Raw genomic sequence first — 22931 nt, forward strand, 5'->3', positions numbered from 1 at the left:
GTTTCTGGACCTTAAAAAGGCTTTTGATACTGTGAATCACCGGACATTATTATCAAAATTATCTTTTTTTAATTTCTCAGATGAGGCTATGAAATGGATGGAGTCATATTTAACTAACAGGAAACAGAGTGTACATATTGGTAACTCTTACTCTTCATATCTTGATTGTAATATTGGTGTACCCCAGGGGTCAGTATTGGGCCCTATCTTGTTTAGCCTGTACATTAATGACTTGCCTTCAGTCTGTCAATCTGTTAATGTACAAATGTATGCAGATGATACAGTTCTTTATTTGCATACTAAGAACAAACAACAGGCTGCAACTAAATTAACCGAAGCATTGGTGCATGTTTCCGAATGGCTAAAAATGTCACATCTGCATCTTAACATTAACAAAACAGTCTGTATATTCTTTTCTAAGAGGTCCCCAAGTGCACAGCAGGCTGATGTTTTTATTGAAGGAGAAAAAATCATGGTTGTGTCTGAGTTTAAATACCTTGGTATTATTTTAGATTCTAATTTAACTTTTAAAAAGCAGGTTAAAAAGGTGGCTAATACCATTAGATATAATCTGGCTAACTTTAGACACATAAGGCCCTATTTAACAACAGAGGCAGCCAAACTTTTTATGTATGCCATGATTTTTTCTCACATATCATATTGTTTTACAAGCTGGTCCCAAGCAAATGTGACAACTCTCAGACCTATAGAAATCCTTTATAAACAAACCTTAAAAATATTAGACCAAAAACCTATCAGCTATCACCACTGCAATATTATTACTAAATATAATTTATTCAATTTTGACAGTTTTTTACATTATTTAGATGCCTGCCTCATTTTTTAAATTTTACATGGGCTTGCACCTCCACCACTGGGTGAATTTATACAGCAGAAGAACAGCAGTGGCAGGACAACAAGGGCAGTTACCAGGGGAGACTGTGTTGTACCGTATAGACGTAGTAAGTTTGGCCAAACAGTCTTCTCAGTACGGGCCTCAAATTATTGGAACTGCCTCCCTATTGAACTCAGAGAAAGCAACAGCTATTTATCATTTAAATTTACACTTAAGAAATGGATTAAAAACACTCAGAACTGCAATCATTAATAGTTGGTTTATCTTATTGTAGGTACTGCCCTTCTTTATATTGTACTTAGTATTATGTATCTATTTTCTTAAATTGTTCTCTGTTTTACATAATGAAAGTTTGCTTTGAAAATTAGCAATGAACAGATGAAAATTAGCTCTCTAGCTAACTCTGGCGCATTTACATTTTGAGTGTAAACATAAAAATGTTAATTAATGTGCATTGTCCCTTTTAAATAAACAATAATAAAAAAAAATAATAAAAAAAAACAGAGACGCTGCCAATAACATACAGCTGTCACAAAGAACCGGCAAAAGTAATGATTATGAATGTGTCAAATATATCAATGAGACATTTTAATAGAATAACTAATGGAGTAATATATTTTTAAATTCGCTGATAATCGGGTGACCAGATCGCAATCCAGAATTTAAAGCCGACAAAGCTATGGGTTCACGCACAACTCTCTCATTCGTCGTGACGTTATAACATTTCGTCTCGTCTCGTTTTGGTCAACGAAAATGAAGAGACATTTTAGCATAGTTTTTATTTTTTTAAACCACATTTAATCTCGTTTTTATTCGTCAACGATATTGCATTATACATGTATTTTAGTCATCGTCACATGACCATGCATTTACGTCTAGTCTCGTCTCGTTTTCGTCAGGTGATAACGGTTCGTTGACGACAATATTTCGTCATAATTTTCGTTGACGAAAGCAACACTACGAGCAAGTAGGTCACGGTTAATGACAAACACCTGTTTCTTATTGCAGTATTATTGGCGTGGAGAGACCGCTTATAAGCCGCGCTGGAACAAGAGAGAGACTGGAGAGAAAATTGGACGCAGAGAAAGAAAACCGGTGGATCCGAGCTCTCATTTTTTAACTGTTTTGTGCCTTCGCGGTTGCCACGGTGAATGCGCGTTGTGCACGACTTTTGTTTGTTTTGTTTTATTTGAATAAAGTCCCAGTCACGCCGATCCCTGTCTTCTTCCTTCATGACTCTTGAACCTCATCACACTTTTATTTCATTAAAATGAATTAACCGCAAGAAAAGTAAGGTTTAATACTATATTGGTTATCATAGATGTTACTGTATGTCGAATTCATTGTTGTGATAACGAGGCGAAGTTTTACGTGTTCTAAACAATTGTAAAAGTACATTCGAACATACCTACATCATTTTTACATTGTACCCACATATATATTGTAGTTGTACTCACACATACTGATTAATCTTTATGTATAACACATGCTATATTTATTTACATGGCCATAAACATCAGATAAACAATGTCAATAAACTAACGTTAAACACAAATCTAAAGCAATAATTCTTTCCTTACATAAACATAACTATTACCGAATGCTACATTTGGAAAATATCAAATTAAGCATGCTTTGTCGACAGAACCAGCTGCAGTCGGTAAAGATAACGACTGCACGAAACAAGCTAACGTTGCTTGATAGAAGCTACAACTACAACTTCCGCATTTTGTCCAGGACTCCACGCAGTACGAGCGGAAACCGAGGGTAACGCGGATATGACGCAATATGCTCTAACGCCCCGTTTCCTTGGTTAAAATCGCAATTTTCTCACGATTTAAAAATAGTTGGAAACATTTGGGATATTGTAAGTAAACAACTTAAAATATATAACACTGGCCTTGAGATTTTGGGATATTTTAATGCAAAATTCTTACATATTGTACCTTTAATGTGGCAAATGCATTTAATCACATTCGTATTTAATGAAGCACAGACTGTGCAGTGGAATAAAAAAAAATGTGGCACTCACTTTTTGTAGAGAAACTCCCCTGCTGCCACAGCAACCGGTCGGTGGGCAGAGTAAACTAAGTGATAGACGCTCTCACAGTCTTCAGCAGTCAAGACCTCATCACTACTTCTGTGTGCACAAACAAACATACCCGCAAATTAAATTGACACATCTAAAAAAAAAAAAGAAAAAAAAAAACATGACTGTCAATAGCCGCTTTCCGACCAAGTAGTTACAGGAACTTAGTTCTAGGAACTGTCCACTTCTAAACAGTTCTAAGAACTACTCTCCCCCAAACCCGGTTTTGCTGTTTGTGTTCGCACTGGCCAAGTGGCCATAGGAACTGGTAGGAGGGGTAAGGGAGTGACTCAAGCACGGTGACTTTTATTTTGACGGCGCGACAGACCTTTATTTTGGCGGCGCTGAGAACGCCGGAGCAAACAATGCTTGCATTCTCTGTTTATTAGTTAGCAATCTGTCTAACAGTACTGTTTTAATATGTTATTAGATAGAACTGTTATAGAAAGTAGACACTAGACAGTATATGAAAAAAGGTTATTAGCCTATGTCGTGTGGTTGATGTCCAGTGTTGCTAGCTGGGCAGATAAACATAATCATGTTTGACGTGGTCCCCTCAAAGTTGCGTTGGATTTTCTCTTCAGCATAAAGGTTTAGAGACCCATCTATCACTGTTTTCCATGTTTGTATAGTTAGTTTATGGAGTAAATATATAGGCTATATGAATATAAATATATATATATAAATATATATAAATATATGAATGATCAGTGCTGAACTCACTGCAGAACTAGCGTCAGCAGTTTAATGGCCTGAACTGCAACATCATATTCCTTATCCAGAGTCATGGACACAATCCGATCCTACATAGACAAAAGAGGAGAGAACTGTCAGTAAGATAATACATTTTTCAGAGCCTTCAGAATCATAAAGCGAGTTGATGTTGCCATTTCAAGTATCCTGGTGGAACACTCACCTTAAAGCGGCTTGTAAAGAGTTCCAGTCTGGCGTTAAGTTCTCTGCTATAATACAAACCCTGAAGAGCTGTAAGACACTTCAGACGGACCTCCCCTTGCTGGAGAAAGAAAAATAACATATGACGGATGAGACAAAGAGATTGTAAAAGTCACTCTTTGTATTTAAAGAGTGTATAAAGTCAGTATTTATATAGAGCTTTATACAATACAGATTGTTTCAAAGCTGCTTCACAGTAATAAACATAAGCATGCTATTTATTTGTTTAGCTTTGAAGAGTACATAATCAATCTGTGTGAATGTGTTTGTGATACCTTATCATACATGGTCCAGCCCACGTACTTCAGGTAACTGTCATTAAGAAAAGCATCACTGTACATCTTCATCCACATACCAATCTCCTCAATGCAGACGACTCTGATCTCAGCAATCACATCCCTGCAAACACATACATGAAAAAAATAAGCTCTTCAAAGACTGTGTGGGCTATTTTAAAATATTAATTCATTAAATTAGTCATTTAATTTAGTTAATTTTGAGACGTTTCCTTGCCTGTATCTGTGGATGAACACTCCTTTAAAAATGGCATTCATCATGTTTTCAATCTCATCCTGGTTTTCCTGGAGCTAAAAATTACAGAATCCATGTTTGAATCAGGTTTATTGTCTCATTTTAGAATGTGTGTGAGTGTGTGTGTCACCTCTTTGCGTTTCTGCAGCAGGAACTCCAGGCGATCATTGGCTCGTTTCCCGATGCTCTTGTTGCGTTCTGTCTCATATTGTCGTTGTGTGTTGTCCAAATTGATGCTCAAATTCAGAGCAACGTTCACCAAAGCGGTCATCAGTTTCATGGCTGAAATACAGAGAAAAACTTTAGGGTTAGGGTGTACAATTCATACTTAATGATTGAGAACAATAATATAAACATTTAAATGACAATAAAATGTAATAACTTGTTTTCATTCATGACAGATTTTTTCAAACATACATTAAGTAATGAAGACATCACTAACAGGTTAAGTAAAATTATAATGAATAATGGAAATGTAATACAGAGAATATATATTTAGCAAAATGCTATTCTGTAGAGTTATTTTTTCTTGCTAACTAATGAGTTTATGGACACTAAATAGCTTTATTGAGGTAAATGTAATGTTAAGTGACAATGTATAGCCTACAAGCTGGTATATTGACGTCCTGCCACAGTTGAAACACTGATTGAGCAATTACATGAGACAAGATTCATCTCGGTAAGTTGTAAAGTATCTTTCAACGTGTTCATCCATTTTTATTTTGTGCACAAAACTAGTAGTAAAGAAGAGATGAGATGATCGGTTCACATGTGCTACATCCGCTTGAACTGAGGAGGCTACCGCGATCTGTCACACTGTATTAAAGAGCGCCAACACAACATTTATTATTAGAATTTCGTAATAAAATTGACAGAATTTTAAAGTTGAGACTTTGCTTCATGTTAAAAGTAACAAAGCTTTTTGTAATTATTAGATGGCTGGCGTGCTACAAATATTTAGTGAAGTTTTGTTCACATATCAACAGAAAGAAAGAAACCATATAATTACTGATTAAAAATTAGAAATTAACTGTTTATCCGAGGTAGTGTCCACACAGCTGACATGTTTAACTGTTGTATCTTATCTACGTTGTGTGCACTTTGGTGAACACTGAACACAGTCAATGAGGGCCATCAGAAAAGCGCTAATTGAACGTCTGTTTCAGTCAGATTTCGGCCCGAAACCGAAAATAGCTGTTTCGGCCGAAATTTTTCAGTAGTCGAAATTTCTGTGCATTAAGTCATAAAAACAATATACACAACTGTTTAAAAGTTTGAGGCCATTAAGATTTTTAAATGGTTCTGAAAGAAGTCTATTGTGCTCTTAACCCTCTGAGGTCGACAAACGCGCCGGCGCGTTTTGCTGGATTTTCTCCACATTGTAGCACTATAAACTTAAATTTCTCCGTCATTTATGGTCATACAGAAAAAAGAAATATAAAAAAAGAATCTGTGGTATTTCTACTTTTGTATGTGTCCACTTCCAATCAAATCAAAACATTGTGCTTTTGTAAAATAAAGAAAATAAACAGTGTGTGCGTTCTGCCTCTCCGTCGCGGTGAACTTTTTTTTCTTGAGCACGTCTATAAACTGAAACAAAACTCAGCGAATACTTGTCACACATTTATGAGCCATACACCTTTATAAACATTTAAGTGTGTACTTTTAAATGATCGGATTCAAAACGAAAACATATATTCTCTGTTTAAGTAATTTGTATAAAACCAACAAGATGTCCAGCTTCTCAAACGCTTCCTAATTATTTTTAATTCGGCCACGCCCACTCGCGCAAAAGATATTCACATGCAAATCTCCACATGGAACGCGATCGCCCTCATTACCTCAACAACAAAACACTTCACTTCACTTTTCGTCGAGTTTGAAAGACGTGCCTGAGCTTACATTGGATTTACATCAGAAGAAGAAGAATGATATTTGAAGACAAGAAAGATAAGGTAAGTAATTCTTACATATTAGTTTGCTATTGTTGCATAAATTTCACATTGCAGTTGAACTGTTGCTAGATATATGGTGAATATTATAATATTTAGACCCGTGTTTACTGTTACTGTGTTTGTGGATATCTGCTCAAACGTAGATATGTATATGGTAGACCTAACCATAATGTTTTATATTTGATCGCGATCGCGTTTTAATGTATCATATTTTTGATCGCGATCGCGTTTGAATGTATCATATTTTGGAAAAGCAAAACGCTCCAAACGGCTTCATGTTTTTACTATTGTCTCATTTCATATCATCATAACGAATGGAAACATTTGAAGTAACATGATAATCAATATATTTTTCTCTAGCTTAGTTGTTACTGAAATCTTTTTGAAAATATATAGGCTGCTATATTGTTATTATTTTATGCAGCACTGCGCATAGCCTATACCTACAAGGCACAACAAACCTGGTGTTCATTATATATTGTTGGAAACATTTGTGTGAGTGTGTGTGTGTATTCTGTGAATTTTAAAAAGCAATTTTAACAAGAAAAATCTAAAATGTATTCCCAAAATCGTGCAGGCCTTTCTCTTGATATCAGCACTTTTTTTTTTTTACTTTTTTTTTCAGGGCCCAGATGCCACTGAGTCCTGCTGACTTCAAAATTCACAGTACATGTCTCTGTACATGAACATGGTAAAGTGAAAATCAAACACCTTAGAAAATGAAAGGTATGTACAATGTTTTTAGGAATGGCACAAAGGTCTCTTTCTTCAATAAGTGCTTTTTTGTTGTGTATCTTTGGATTATGTTGTGTTGTAAATAAATCCAAACAATTTTAAAAGCCATTCTTTTTTAAATCTCCTCATTTACAGTATTGTGCAAGGTTGGTCAGAATGATGGGCCCTGATAAGCTCCTAATAGGGCCATTAGGGAGGTTCTTTGTCTTTCTCAGGTGTGGAAAGCTTTCATATTAATGAGGTGATCCGCCCCTTCGCATATTGCTTTCTAACACAAAACACGTCTTAAAATTTTTAAATCAATATATTGTCTTCTCTGAATGAGCAGTCAGGGTGATTCTCACATAGTTTTGCAGCAAATATTCTAGGCTACGTCATACAATTTTCAAAAGTCTTGTGAAGAAATAATCAGTATGGGTTTCATGAGCTTATTTCAGTGAGAATTTATTTTTGTATTTTCACAAACCACGCATAAATGTCATTATCTCAAAACTACAAACTTTTACATACATGCTGCTGATATATTATTGTAGCAGAGTTTGTGCTGAATACAGTGTAATTAGACTTTAGCCATGAAAATGTCACAAGTAACAGAAATAACCACAAATGTCAGAGCATGTCAGAACACCTCCAGGGCCCAGAAAACAGCTCAGACCCCAGAGGGTTAAAGGCTCATTTTATTTAATCAAAAGTGCAGTAAAAATTGTAGTGTTGTGAATTATGAATACAATTTCAAATATTTGTTTTATATATTTTAAAATGTAATTTATTTCTGTGATTGAAATGCTTAAGTTTCAACATCATTACTCCAGTCTTGAGTGTCACGAGATCCTTTGTGATTCTAATAAGCTGATTTGCCACTCAAGCATTTCTTATTATTAATGTTGAAAACAGTTACTTTTGTGGAAACCATGATTTTTTTCAGGATTCGTTGATGAATAGAAAAAAAAATAATAATAAATTATTTGAAAAAGAAATCTTTTGTGATGATTTAAATGTTTTACTATCACTTTTAATCAATTTAATGCATCCTTGCTAAATAATAGTATTAATCTATTTAAAAAATATACGAATGACTCTAAACTTTTGAACAGTTGTGCAAATCATAATATCAATATACATACTGTATACTGAAGAAGCAGTGGTTAGGGTATGCTATTCTGAACATTGCATGGTATGTAGCCCAGGGTCACCCACCTGCCAGGGTGCTGGTGTGTCTGAACGCTCTGACCTGTGAGTCGGACAGGCCGGTGAGGAGAGAGATGAGCGTGTCCATCATGTACTCATCATAGATGATGCTGTACTGGCACTGTCGGACCAGGACCGCGATGAACTCACACAAGCTTAATTTAAACTTCTTCCACACAGGACCTGAACTCGCCAGAGGGTAATCGCCACTGTCCTGAACACACATATTACACACACAACCTTTTTACACATATTAATTTGAAGTAGCTAATCTCTTCCATCCCTGAACACACACTGTTTTACATATCATATCTTCCTATTGAAATGTCTGTGGTATAAACTCACACATTAACAAACCTCATCAAACTCTTCTGTCATTTTCCTGATGATCTCAGAATTCTGCATGTTCCGGAACATCTCGGAGCTCACAGCGCCTACAACAAGCACACGCATTGAGTAACACAAAACACACACTTGAAGTATGCAAATGTATCTACCGGTACACCTAGAGAACATACAAACACATACCTTTACAACCAGAACAGTGGATGAAGAAGTTGATCAGTTCCAGAAGGGCAGAGTCTCTGTCTGTCTTATAGGACTCAATCCAATCATCAATCACTGACTGCAGAGAGAGAGAACACACACACACTCGCTCAAACTACCTCAGTTAAACCTTCTTTCATACACACACAGCCTACACAGAAAGCACACGCTGCAGTTAGGCCTGGATATAATAACTAACCCACACACACACCACTGATTCACGTGATGATACATCCGAGCACTTTGAAATACAGTCTATGAATGAATACAGTGCGCATGTTGGTACCTGTGTGGCACTCTTGCCCAATTTGACAATCTCGAACAAACTGAGATTCTCCATGTCATTCTCCTGATGGTGGCCATTTACCCGACCTCTCACCTCTGACCCCTTCAACTTTTCTCCAAGGGTCTTCTTCCCCTTCTGGACACAAATGGTAAAAAGCAAGGAGAATTCCATTAAACATGCTTGTATCTATTCCATCTCAGATCTAATGCTGCACAATATGGGGGGGGTATATGTATTTTTTACATAAAAATTGCCATTGATATAAAAAAAACTCCAGGTTTGCGGTGCTTGTTTGTAGAGCTGCACATTTTAATTTTGTTTCATCATTTGTTTATATAGCACCTTACAGGCTACCACAGTAGTTCCAAAGTGCTGTACATTACAATAAAAAGTAAAAGAACAACAAGACAAAACATAAAAACATCCATGTACTAATGTAAGTAAACACAACATAAAAAGTAAGAACAATAAAACAAACTGAGCAAGACCGGGCGTTTTTGGAGAGACCACCGGGCGCCATCTTTACATGAGATTTTGGTCAAAAATGCTGTGATTATATATCAATATGATGATAAAATAATAATAATTATTATTATTATTATTATTATTATTATTATTACACATTGTTATTATTAAATAAAAATATGAAACAATGAGAAATGTCAGTGCATTGTAATATTTCAATAGAAAAAAAATCTAATTTAGAAAAAAATAATACAATAATTTTAATTTTCAGTACAACTGTAAATTTACAATACAAACATTTATGGTTGTCTTAAGTTCTTCATTTTCATATGTTAAACCACTGAGATTTAATTTGGCAGAAAACCACCAAAATAAGCCCTCAAAGCTTCTCTTTTGTTGAGTTTGTGTCCAGCAGCATTTACTGTGAACCAAGCCACTCCGAGATACTGAAAACACTGGGTTTTCATTTCCAAGTGTGAGCTGTGTGTAAATGAAAACAGTACCACACATCACTCTGAAACATTAAACGCAAATTTTAATTTCATTAAATCGCACTAAGCCATGTCGCGATTTCAGTGTATCTGAAAGCTGTTTAACTCATGAAAAAGAACTGACTACACATCTGAAAGCTCAATTGCTGATAGGTACCTTCCCTTTTCCAGGTTTGCCATTTCGACCCTCGAGATCTTCAAGATCGGTGTCCGAGAGCCGAGAGTGTCCTTCCCTAAACAAAAACGCACCAGTGATTACAGCAGTGTGTAAGTGAAGATCAAAGTAATTGGGGTGTGTGTTAAACAGGTGCTTTAATTTCCTAACATACAGAGTTTAGATGTACTCTGTGTGCATCCATATGCAAACACGCAAGTTGTAGTTTAATTAATTTTCCTACAAACATGGATATATTGGTTTTGTTATAGGTAACACAAGTGCATAATAAGCAAATAGTCATGTAACAGATGCTGGACTTCTTGTTCATATGTGCTTATAATTCCCAAAAATGACGTTTAGGTAGGCAACTCACTAGGTTTTGAGACAGACACTGTATGGCTGGAGAAGGAGTGAGTTAATGTATGTCTGGTACTTACTGGTAGAAGTCTGCTTGAAAGTCCTGAGCTGCTATCATTTTTTCAACATCTTCTGTCTCTTCTGGAGTTTATAAGTGTCCCCACACTGCAGAAGAAAGACCCAAACAAATTAAAAACTGGTGTATGAAAACCATTTCTTAAAATGTCTGCTTTAAAACAAACATAACAACTCAGTTACTGAATGAGTTTTTTTACGCGTGCGTTTGTGTGAAGGACCGTGTGTTTATATATGTGACTTTAATAATAAATATCAGACATTTGCTGTCAACATTACTGTACGAAAAATCAAACATTATACAAACTCAATTAAACACATAAAATCTCGAAGTATTCGTGTAACGTGTGAGATTTTATTAATTGTGTTTTAATATTGAGTTTGATTTCCGTAAACACGGGCTAGCATGCTAACATGCTAACAGGCCTCCAGGTCCTCTAAAAGACATTAAAACCGCCCCAAACCCACCAAAACAATTTAAAACTGTAAAACCACATTAGAACTTTACGTTTCTTCACACGTAGCACATTATAGTGTCTCAATAATTCTTAATATTCAAGCTAATGGCTGAAACTGTCTGACATATGAACGACTCTGGGACATTTATCTTCCCACAAACTCACAGTAAAATGTATTTTATTTATTTCATTTTTTTCCAAAATCGCGGATATTTATGAAGATCGGCCGCCATTTCCTCCCTCACCTCCCTCAGCGTGAGTCCAGCTGCATAAAACCCGCCCAGAGCCGCCGCCGAACGGAACCGAACCGGACCTCCGCTCCGCGGTTAAGACATTAAAACATGACCCAAGTGAAACTGGCTCAGTTCTGTTATGGTTCGAATGTGGAAGAGGCAGTTTGGTGCTGTGGGCGGACAGGAGTAAAATACAGCCTCGAGGAACCCAAAACACACTTATTACGCATCCACACACACTAGTATCCACAAACACACCCACGAGCACATACACACACACATACATGAACATCATGGAAATAGCCTAGCACATATCAATTTTGGACATTTGGTTTGCATTTTAATAGTTTCGTTTCTGAATCACACTGTTTCTATTTACAAACAAATAAATGAGGCAAAACTAGAAGATTGTCTACTTTATTCTTGTTAGCCAGATTTGAGAACATCAACAGTTTCAAAGTCAACCATTTAAACTTCAATAGAGGTGTTAAATCAGAGTTTGACGGGAGAAAAGAACAGTAGCCTACTAACAGAAAAGGGTTAAATGTCCAATTCTTTAGACGACAGAGACAATTTCCATGGTAAGAGGAATTCAATTCAGGAACAACAATTGGTATAGAGAAGGTTTGACAGATAAATTAGGAGAAATAACCAGAATCTCTGTGTCCAGTTTTGATCAAATAAGAGAGATAAACAAGAAGTGTACTTAGTTACATTTCATTTTGACACACCTGAAATGTGCAAATCAAGTTATAGAGAATAAAAAGCATCCAAAGTCTGTGGAGTGATGGTGGACAGACAAGATGGCAAAGGATCTGTGTTTATTAGAAACTGAGTGATATCATTACATAGGCTACATAGCACAGTCAGGAATGTATTTGATTTATTTACAAAATTCACAGGTATAAGGCATATATACAAATAAACAACTTTTAAATTTATCAAAAAACTAAATCAAGCACACAAGATAAACAGAAAGCCAATTATAAATATTTGCTTTGTTGAGGCAAATAACAAATGAATAGTGAAAAAGTTTATACTGTGGGATGGTGATATCGTTTTTAAAAGTGCAATACAATATATTGCTCAACAGAAAAATGTGACTTCCCAGTTTTATCTCTTGCACACATTACACAATGACATTGGGTTCATGGCACCACTTTCTCACCGTGTGCAACTAGAGATGAAGTGTAAAAAATATAATGCAAAATATGTAGGCTACTTCTTTTTTATATTAATAGTATACAGATAAAAAAACTTATTTCCCATACATATGTAAACATAAACTCATCCCATATTATATTGTATAGTTTACACAGTTCGCAGTTGAATTTCTGCAGGTCTTGAGAGACAGTTACTACTCTTACCATCAGAAACAAGAGAATCACACTAAACAACATTTCATCAGTTTTTTTCTTCAACTGACTCTAAACAATATTACACTGAGCAACTAAAAATGTGACATTTACCACTTACATCCCAAGAACACTTTCAAGTAAAGGTGGCACAATTTTTAAACATTTATCAGAATATGTAACATAGCTATGCTTTAAGGCACTTTTTAAAGTAAAAAAATACAAAACCATATATAACACCACTGCATGCATCTTCTATTCCCATTAAACAAAAATGGTCCAAGAAGTAAATACTATATATATCCAGCAGGAGGCAGAATGGTGTTTCTACTGAGATAAACAGGATTGGCAAGAAGTGCTCAATTAAAAGATACTTTTATCATGTCTACTATATGGAGCAAGTCTGGACGACAATACAATACACGTGATATACATCTGTATTGGAAAATAGCCTAGACCAGAGGAGTGTTGCATGTGCATCATTTAATCCCATATAACCTCTCAATGTCCTTTATATAATGATTTTTCAGCTCTTTTCTCTTTAGCTTGAAGGCGTCCGTCACCAGCCCTGTTTCTGGAGTCCAAACCTCAGAACTTAAACGGATCTTCTGTGGAACCTCAAACCTTTCCAGTTTATCTGTAGTACCACACACACACAAGTTTATATGCAGTTTATACACATAGACACACAAACAAACATAAACAGCTTTGCCGTTTCTCATATCAAACACACAAATATCAGTAGTTTACAACAAATACTGTTTAAATGTAAAATGTGTAATCTAGTGCCACCCCCCCAACTCAGTCTGCATATTAAAGTCACTTTGAAATCAAAATGGACAATTCTTCATATTTTATTGAATATTGCATTCATGTGCCCTCTCTTTAATCAAAATAGCTTCCCCTCCCTCTTGCAATGACATCTCTTCTCTTATCTGATGACGTGTTTACTGGGCTGAGGTCGGGACAACCTGTCACTCACATGAGATCACAGCAACAGCAATGGCAAACCACAATCCAATCCATTCCCAAAGGACAAATTCAAGTCCTGCCCTACATTTTTTTTCTTGTTTGAGAAGCCGTTTTACTCAGACATGCATCACAATAGGGAAGAAAAGACTATGCTGACTTTAAGTTGGGATAGGTGAAAAAAAAACACTGAAAAAATACACTTTTCAATTTTAAATACACAAACAGCAGATCTCTGCAAAAAAAACTGAAACAAACAACCAGGCACAATTAAAAGGCTTGTAATAATGTCCTTACTTTTTACTGCAATCTCTTTGATGACTTTGAGCACTTCCTCCTCCATCATGGTGTGGTTACAAAGCTCCTCCCACTCGGCCTCTATCCCATTCTTGTTTGCCAGCTCAGTCAGTTGCTTCTGATTGGGCACCACAAAGCTGATCAAGTAGTTCTGGTCACTAATCGGAAATAAATCACAATGTAAATGTAGTGTTTATCCATGTTAATCTATAGTTAGCGAATATTATGCTGTGTGTAATTGTTTTGCGATCAACTGGGATATAAGGTTCTGGTGTACCTGCTGGCATAGACGCAGATGTTCTCAATGAGGGGGTTGTTTTTCAGGGCGGCTTCTACCTTCCCCAGAGACACATATTCACCAGCCTGCAGCTTTACCAGGTCCTTCTTACGATCTGAGGACAGGAAGTGGAGGATTGGCATGCTATGGTTGACGTAATTCAGCATCGGACTTCTCTGATGTAACTCTTCCCTGTAAGATGATTCAGATCCTACTCACCCACAATCTGCAAGCAGCCGTCTGGATGAACTTCCCCGACATCTCCGGTACAAAACCACCGCTGCCCCGCCTCATCTACCCAGAAGTTGTCATTTTCTCCCTCACCCTCACTCCCATAGTATCCCATGGCAACATTCGGTCCACCAATCACAATCTCCCCACGTGGGTGGGGCTTGTCCTGACTGGTGTATCCACCTAATGATGAAAGAGAGAAGTAGGTTAGGAATGTAAAATGAACCCTCAACTGCAGTTGTGTGTGCATGTGTGTCTGTCTTACCCTCAGGCCAGTCTCGCAGCTTTATTTCAGAGCAAATGAGAGGAGCTCCAACTCGTCCTGTACTGTAATCAGAAACTACAAACATGCAAACACACAAGACTGAACATGTCAGCACAGGAATCTAATCATTTTAAAGTGCAGGAAAAACGTAACCAGTTGTATGAGTGTGTGTGCACTTACATTCTGAGATAGTTCCTGCTCCACACGTCTCTGTAAGGCCGTAACCCACAGCGACGGGGCAGAAACACACGTTCATGAATCTCTGTGTGGAAGCAGACAGTGGAGCCCCTCCGCACAACATCCGGCGTACACACCCACCCAGCAGCATGTTCACATGCTTGAAGATAAACCTATCATACACAATCATAAAAGAGAGAGAGAGAGAGAGAGAGAGAGAGAGAGAGAGAGAGAGAGAGAGAGAGAGAGAGAGAGAGAAAGAAAGAGAGTGAGTAAGAGAGAGTGAGTAAGAGAGAGTGAGTAAGAGAGAGTTTCTGGTTGCACTTTATTTTACAGTACATGTCCTTACAGTGTACATACCTAGGAAAGTATTGGGCAATATAGGTAAAAACATGGGTTAAGGTTAGATTTACGGTAGGTTCAGGGTTAGTACCTAGTTCTTATTACCCAGTTATTGTAATTACTATAATCAGTTCATAGTATATTCATGTGGAACAAGACTGTATAATTTTTTACTCTATTTTATTTTTGGACAGTGTGGACAGTGTTTTTTACATTGAAACCCCCAGAGACTTAAGCAATGATATTCATGATGTTTTTTTTTTCACTCATTAACATGTTTTTAGGAAGCCATTAGTAACCATTTTGATTAGGAAAAATTTGCATGTATTTGTGTACAATGCGGAAAAAATGAATTTTAAACGATAGATAGATAGATAGATAGATAGATAGATAGATAGATAGATAGATAGATAGATAGATAGATAGATAGATAGATAGATAGATAGATAGATAGATGGATGGATGGATGGATGGATGGATGGATGGATGGATGGATGGATGGATGGATGGACGGACGGAGGAAAGGACGGACGGACGGACGGACGGACGGACGGATAGAGACTCACATGTTACACACCGGAGAATCAGCTCCTTGTGACACCTGCTGCAGTTTATAGTTGTATCCCACTTTAAACAGAGTCCTCCTAACCACTGACATCTCTCTCAACTTCCCATTAACAGTCTTGCAGATACGATCCATGATCTCCTACACAAACACATACACATACACACAAACAGACACATACACACAAATATTGAGTAAAGCAAAGGGAACATAAATACAACACCTAAAGAAAAGCAACATTTGAAAACCTCACCGGTACTGCTGCTATCAGGGTGGGTTTGAGCACAGAGCAATCTCCCTTACCGCCGCTCTTTATTTTACTGGACTGCACAGACAAGAGTACAGGTCAAACACAGAGAACATGGTATAATAGAGGAAAAGAGTGTGTGTGTGTGTGTGTGTGTGTGTGTGTGTGTGTGTGTGTGTGTGTGTGTGTGTGTGTGTGTGTGTGTGTGTGTGTGTTACCTGGTCCGTGAGTGTGTGTGGGGAGGAGTATCCGACCCTGCAGCCATATGACAGACAGGATATTTCTGCTGTCAGCTCCAGCACATGAGCCAATGGGAGATAAGCTATATATGAATCCTGTGATCTGTATATACAAACAGCAATGTGAATATTGTTAACTAAAACTAAAAGTACTAAAAATCTTTTTTTCTTATTAAAATAAATCTGAAATAAAATAAATTATAAATATATAGATGAAAAAAATAAAACCAACTAACGACATAAGTTTAAATTGAAGAACTAAACTTACTAAAAAAAATAAAACTGAAATAAAATATACCACAGCTAAAGTGAAATATTAAAAAAATATGACAAAAGCACATTTACTAAAACTTAAAATGAAAATAAATAGAAAAAACAATAGGGTCCTCTCACCATCTGTGCTCGGGCCCTAATAAAAGCTAATTCAATATATGAATAAACACTACAATAGTATATAAATAATACTAAAAGAACACTGACACACATATAAAGATTTAAGTTGAAATATTAGAAAGACACTAAATCATTTTTACATGTTTTTAATCATCAGATGCTACAATTTTGCACCCACACGTCTTTTTCGTTCTCTGTATTTACTCAACCACACACCGACTTCAGTTTTTACCCTAATGTCATAACCAGGCGACTTAAAGGTTTAGTTCACTCTAAAATGAAAATTCTGTCAGTAATTACTCACCCTCATGTTGTTCCAACCCCGTAAGACTTTCGTTCATCAAAAGTCTTACGGGGTTGGAACTACATGAGGGTGAGTAATTACTGACAGAATTTTCATTTTTGGGTGAACTAACCCTTTAAGTGATTTAAGCTGGAAGTAATTTGAATATCTGTATATATGGAAAAACATGCAAACTAGTGAACTGGTGTTGTTGTTACTGTTTCTCACCCCAGGCCCGGAATCCGCTGGCACTGACCCGCCATTCCTGCAATCAGATTACTGTGTTGCATCTTCACCCCTTTAGGCAGCCCTGTAGACCCACTGGTATACATAACCACTGCGAGATCAGATGCAGTCGGCCTCTCATACTCGGCACTTACTAAGAGATACACACAAAGAGAGAGTGAGTGCATCAGCTTGTTAAACAGCACATTTTGGTTGCATAAGTAATTGTTTTGCACGTTGCTCACAGTTCTCTGGCTTTTCCCCAAGCTTCATTACTTCATGCACACTGTGAATGGTGAGAGACTTTGGATAATCAGCCTGACATACTTCACCACTGCCTGTATAGATAACATGCTGCAAACCTGAGAGTACGCTCAAAACGTTCTGAGAGAGAGAGAGAAAGAGAATTATAAAGTTAGTCAGACCACACAGATAAGCACAGATATGCATGTCTGTGAGTTTGTGTACCTTCAGTTTGCTCTGCAACAGTTCTGTGCTGGTGATGAGATGAGTGGCTCCACACTGATTCAGCCCATAAGCTACTGCATCTTCACCCAGAGTTGCATACAGCGTAACCACTGCACGCACACACACACACACACACACACACACACACACACACACACACACACACACACACACACACACACACACACACACACACACACACACACACACACACACACACACACACGTACAGTTGTGTTCATAAAATCTGCTCATCTTTTGCAGAGTCTGCAAAATGTGCATTAAAAAATTAAATAAAATGAAGGTTATCCTAAACTAAATTCACACAAATTGTTCTGTAAATTTAAGTTATTTTACAGGCTATTATGCTGGGGTTGTCCTGGCATGGAACTGTTAAATAAATATACAAGAAGTTAACACATTACCCGGTGTATTTTAGACAAAATATTGCCAGTTACTTTGTCTACTTTTTTCTCAACAAAAATAGTGCCAAACAAAGTCAAAGGACAATTAACTATTGCGTATCAAAGCAACAAAAAGTAGCGGCGTTCCTGAATGAATTAGTGTTTTTAAAACAAATCGGTTGAATGATTCAAATGGCTCACTGATAAAAAACAATAATTTGTTTTAGTCCTAAATGAATCAGTGTTTTTGACAACCCGGTTGAGTAAGTGATTGAATGAAAATCTCTACCTCTAATATCCACCTAATTTTATATACACTGCCCGGGCAAAAAAAAAACAACTTTGGTTTTAAATAGGCAAATACTCTAAATAGTCTATGACTGGATCATTATTGCAGTAATTAATATGTTTCTAGCATGTTAGATATTTGTGAATAGCTCTTCTAACCTTAACTGATGAATTGTGTCGCTTTTCATTTCTTAAACAACCATGTAGGAAGACGTATTATCGCAACATGCCAGAGTCAAGAATTCAAGAGTGAAGTCTACTCCAGCACATCCCAAAGACTCTCCATGAATTTAAGGTCTGGACACAGAGGTGAAGAAGTGAAAATGATTCTTCATGCTCCCTCCTAACTATTCTTTTTTTTTTTTTTTTTCTAACTATTCTTTCACAACGTGAGCCTGATGAATCTTGACATTGTCATCCTGAAATATGACCATGTTGTATCTTCCTACGTGGTTGTTTAAGAAATGAAAAGCTACACACTCTGTCAATTAGGGTTAGAAAAACTTTTGCCAAACATATAAAATGCTAGAGGCATACTTAGACAGACTCTTAAGTATATTTACTCATACTTAGGTAATTTAAGGCTTATACGCCTATTTAAATCTAAACTGCAACTGCCGTATATATATATATATATATACACACACATTATCATACAAATACCAGTTTGCAACATCAAGCAGCATAACAAACTGGTTTTGTACAGATAAAATAACTGGAAGCAGCTGATTGCAGCCTTGCAGATTTGCAGATATGAGTTTAAAATGGCCGTAGCTGCTAGTTAAGAAAATAAGCATACTGCATGCAGACTGACAATCTGTCTGGAACGAGCAAAAAATGTGCCGTGATAAAAACAGTGAAAAGGCAAAAGCAAATCAAATTAATGGACCAGAAGTTACATAAACTCAAACTTCTTCTGAGGACAAAATAAAAAAGCATGATGAAATTGTATGATTTCATAAAAAAGTGCTGTGATTGTATTACATGGGTAGTTGCGTCTGAAGCAGGCCTGCGCTGTGATCATCCATTCTGCCCGTGTCTCACAGAAGATGGCAATGGTATTTTTTGGCCGTTGACCCAAAGCTGCCAGACCACTGCCAAAAGATTCCACTGCTTGGCTGACCGCTTCATAGGTCATCCAGCTGTATTCTCCTAGGACCACCTACAAACAAAAACACAAATAAGTTTCTTTACCAACTGTCCTTAACATCTTGACTGTGATCAGCTGATACTAAAACAGAATTAACTGAATCATTGGATGAATTTACCTTCTTAAAGACCTTCCCATTGGCTTGTTTTTCTTCTTCTTCACTAAGGACTTCTCTGGTGCCCAGACAGGGTTCCTGACTGAATCTCTTCACAGCATGAATAAAAAGTTTGTCCAGCGTGTCTACGCCCTCAAAGTCCTGTGTAGCGAGAGCATCTGCGCTTTCTACCGCCCGATACGGCCCTTCTGGACGTCCACTTATACTCCGCGCTCTCTCACACTGAGGCAACATGACCTGCACAAAACATACGCAGACCAACAGACTTCCATATGAACATCAACTTACAAATAGTAACAACACATGATTAGAAACTTCAATCATCTCCATGTATCGTACACCCCGAATTAGACCAGAAACCCCTCTGGGAGATTCAGAAGACACAGAATAACAGTTCGGCATCCATTAGACATGAACGATAAGGGGAAAAGAGGAAGAGTAAGTATGAGTTAGATACATGTGCATGTGAATGAATGGCTGATTTAGGAACTACTTCACCACAAATCTACCACTAACGTTCAAGGAAACATCCGTGGTTGTGGCCGACCAAAGCTAGTATACCAACAAACTAAATGTTTATCCTGTGCAACACTCACACGCACCCACACACAAAGACATCAGATCAAACTGAAATGGCTGTAGTGTGTAGGCTGTTTCTTGGCACAGTTATTGAGGCTTTTTTAAAGTCTTATGTTAAAAAGACTGCATTAATAGAGCAGTTCAATCTTTCTTTTAGAGTTGAACTAATGTTGAAACTGAATAAACCGCCAAAACCAGTTTCAGAAGCTTCACTTGAATGTTATATTGAAGATCCGCTGCTTGCAAAGGAACAGATCAACATGCACAAACACACACGCTCCACCAGCATGAGTTAGAGCAACACTATCCAGGAATGCCACTGTTTCCAAACTGATGACATCACAGTTTGGAGGGATTCAAGCAGCGTGTTCAGGAAGTCAGATGACCCTCTTAAACATCTGGAAAAACTGTCCAAGAAGACTGAGTTAACTTTTAGACACGCATCCTGTTATGGTGATATCACCTTTATCTGGCATGATATAGCAGATACAGCCCTCTGAATCAGAGAATCATTTTTTTGGTTCTGTCGTGGTTTGGTCTGTTTGTGAAGCAACAGTTTTTGAGATTTTGTTCTCAAAAAGAGTCTGTTGTTTAAGGAAATAAATACTTTTATTCAGTTACTTAAAAGTATGCATTCAATTGATGAAAAGGGAAAGTAAATATGTTTCAAATAAATGCTGTGCAAAAATGCAAAAAAATTCAAACTTGAAGAAATGCAGCATTGGTGAGCATAAGAGGGTTTAGTAAAAATAAAAATTGTACAAGACCCCAATAATTTGAATAGTAGTGTAGTAGTAGTTTTAGTAGTTTTTTAACAAAATATAACAGTGGTATTTTAAATAAGGTTTTGACTGAACTAACATTAATAATGAACAATTGCATTTTTCAACATTGACAAAGATTAATGAATGCAGTATATTGCTCATTGTTAGTTCATGTTAGCTAATACATAAATAATTACAACACCCAATTTTTATTTATATATTTTTAAAATAATATTATAATGATGTAATTTTGCCATTATCACATTAATTACTTTTTTAAACTAAAACATTATATTTTGTGTTAGAAAAATATAAAAACAGTTTCTGTAATACTAGAGGAATTACATGATAATACCATTTAAATAATTTCCTTTCATAAACAATCAACTACAGTTGTGCAGGGATCTAATAGACCTCATTAATCAAAAGTAAAATATATAATACATTGCTACTTTTGAACCAATCAACATGGACAAGGGCTTAATATACTAAGACCATTTAGTCCAATCTGATTTTTTTTTTTATTATTGAATTTTCCATCAAACAAAATGTATAACCTGTCTATTACACATCCATGAATGTTTCTGAACCATAAATTCTCACATACAGAAAATGTTTAATCTACATTAATATTAATTTACATTAATAGCTTACATGGGTGTAAACATCTCATGTCTGCTCTCCGCTTAAACACTTCAAAAACATCAGCAAGCTGCAGATAAAGTGTAACATTACTGTAAACAACTGAAAAAGAAAGCCATCTTCATTCAGACAAACATGAAACCCAAGGCGAAAGAATTGTAAGTGTACAGGAAGCTGAAATCTTACCTACAAATCAACACTGTGCACAGCAGTTCTTCTTTTCCTTCTTCAGACAGATGGCCAACTGCAGCAGGAGATTTGGGCTTCCCTTTTCTCTTTCTCTCTCTGTGTATCCGTCTCTGGCTCTCTTGGCTGATTGGATGCCTTTTGTAAAGTTCCAGTAAACCTCATTCTGAGCCCACCCGCTAGCCTCAGCCAATCAGAAGACAGATCTGAGGAGGAAGTTCTGAGGTTACGTTTAGAGGGATACCAGGAGGTGTTTCCTTTACACACAGTCTTGACAAACAGTTTTTCCTTTAACTCACTTTCACAATCATACACGTCAGAGCAAAGAGCTTACTCAAACTCTGGAGAACGCATAGTTCTATTACTCAGACACCCACTCAGCTGATGCACATTTACTGTTGCAAGAAAAATTTTGAATAATCACTGAACACACAACGTGGGTCTTTTGGTCATAGTTCACACAGCTGCCAACTCAAAACAGGTCTGACCTGTAAATGTGCCTCAGGTGTAGCAGTTCATTAACTTTGACCACATAAATACATAACTGACTGATGCTTGTGGGCTTCTAACGTTGTCCTCACCATGCCCACAACCAACCATCCTATAGTTTTATCTCGGTTACTGACCGTTTGTGTGCTATCAGGACATCTAAACACATCCTTCAGGGCTAGTTTTCTTACCAAGGAAACAGTTGGGACTACTAATATTAGACAAACCGTCCATAGAGAAGCACAATTCTGATTCTATGTACAGCCTTTCAAAGAATTATTGAGGCCAAACAGAAGAGGATGGGTTTCCTCTTTCAACTTTGGATTCTCACAAGATATATTAGTTAGATTAAGAGTTTTTTTTATGAAACTGTTGCCATTTTCTAGCTCACTTAGGGTGGGTGGTTAGGCATGCTACTTTGTACAACTGCATTGAGACATTTACCATTGTTAAAAGTCCTAAATAAATAAAACTGAATTGAATGGAGAGAATAATACATGCTGAAAATGAAAGCTCAAATTACAGACGGGAACAGAATAGAAAGCCCTTGTGAAAGAACACAGGTCAGGTTTGGTTTTGAAGTCAGATCTGCTCTACTGATTCAA

General features: G+C 36.8%; 2 protein-coding genes across 7 annotated transcripts in view; both read right to left on the bottom strand.

Moving 5' to 3' along the window:
- The window catches only part of stag2a (STAG2 cohesin complex component a), a 31820-nt gene extending 20128 nt beyond the window's left edge, over positions 1 to 11692 (bottom strand). The window contains exons 1-13 of one of the 2 annotated variants that reach the window (XM_081365621.1): positions 11389 to 11692; positions 10691 to 10775; positions 10254 to 10329; positions 9141 to 9275; positions 8837 to 8933; positions 8666 to 8742; positions 8318 to 8522; positions 4561 to 4712; positions 4413 to 4486; positions 4175 to 4298; positions 3862 to 3960; positions 3669 to 3748; positions 2889 to 2996 (exon numbers count right to left, since the gene is read on the bottom strand). In XM_081365621.1, coding sequence (XP_081221747.1) covers positions 2889 to 2996; positions 3669 to 3748; positions 3862 to 3960; positions 4175 to 4298; positions 4413 to 4486; positions 4561 to 4712; positions 8318 to 8522; positions 8666 to 8742; positions 8837 to 8933; positions 9141 to 9275; positions 10254 to 10329; positions 10691 to 10728 — 1265 coding nt within the window. In that variant the 5' untranslated portion in view covers positions 10729 to 10775; positions 11389 to 11692. Of the gene's footprint in view, positions 1 to 2888; positions 2997 to 3668; positions 3749 to 3861; positions 3961 to 4174; positions 4299 to 4412; positions 4487 to 4560; positions 4713 to 8317; positions 8523 to 8665; positions 8743 to 8836; positions 8934 to 9140; positions 9276 to 10253; positions 10330 to 10690; positions 10776 to 11308 lie in introns of both variants that reach the window. The other variant, XM_081365622.1, reaches the window with a different exon arrangement.
- Positions 11693 to 12245: 553 nt separating this feature from the next.
- acsl4b (acyl-CoA synthetase long chain family member 4b) lies at positions 12246 to 22044 on the bottom strand. Of its 5 annotated transcripts, XM_081366584.1 has the most exons (16): positions 21838 to 21952; positions 21664 to 21721; positions 19670 to 19903; positions 19386 to 19563; positions 17710 to 17819; positions 17487 to 17625; positions 17245 to 17395; positions 16320 to 16443; positions 16108 to 16179; positions 15856 to 15995; positions 14951 to 15120; positions 14771 to 14845; positions 14494 to 14688; positions 14275 to 14389; positions 13998 to 14155; positions 12246 to 13368 (listed from the first exon to the last, which is right to left on the bottom strand). In XM_081366584.1, the coding sequence occupies exons 3-16, from the start codon at positions 19898 to 19900 to the stop codon at positions 13211 to 13213; spliced, it is 2016 nt and encodes a 671-aa protein (XP_081222710.1). In that variant the 5' UTR covers positions 19901 to 19903; positions 21664 to 21721; positions 21838 to 21952; the 3' UTR covers positions 12246 to 13210. The 5 variants fall into 5 exon arrangements, with proteins under 5 accessions (XP_081222710.1, XP_081222709.1, XP_081222707.1 ...); XM_081366583.1 differs by lacking the exon at positions 21664 to 21721 and having other exon boundaries at positions 21838 to 22044; XM_081366581.1 differs by lacking the exon at positions 12246 to 13368 and having other exon boundaries at positions 13686 to 14155.
- Positions 22045 to 22931: the final 887 nt, after the last annotated feature.

The sequence above is a fragment of the Scardinius erythrophthalmus genome (genome assembly GCF_964197995.2).
Source record: "Scardinius erythrophthalmus genome assembly, chromosome: 5".
Taxonomy (NCBI): domain Eukaryota; kingdom Metazoa; phylum Chordata; class Actinopteri; order Cypriniformes; family Leuciscidae; genus Scardinius; species Scardinius erythrophthalmus.

Excerpts from the sequence above, each read along its gene's own strand:
- acsl4b (XM_081366580.1), bottom strand. The coding sequence starts at position 19,900 with ATGTTGCCTCAGTGTGAGAGAGCGCGGAGTATAAGTGGACGTCCAGAA. Across the intron at positions 16,444-17,244 it reads CAGCGGATTCCGGGCCTGGG|ATCACAGGATTCATATATAG; the intron begins GTGAGAAACAGT and ends TTGTATATACAG. Across the intron at positions 14,689-14,770 it reads GCTGCGAGACTGGCCTGAGG|GTGGATACACCAGTCAGGAC; the intron begins GTAAGACAGACA and ends TTTCATCATTAG.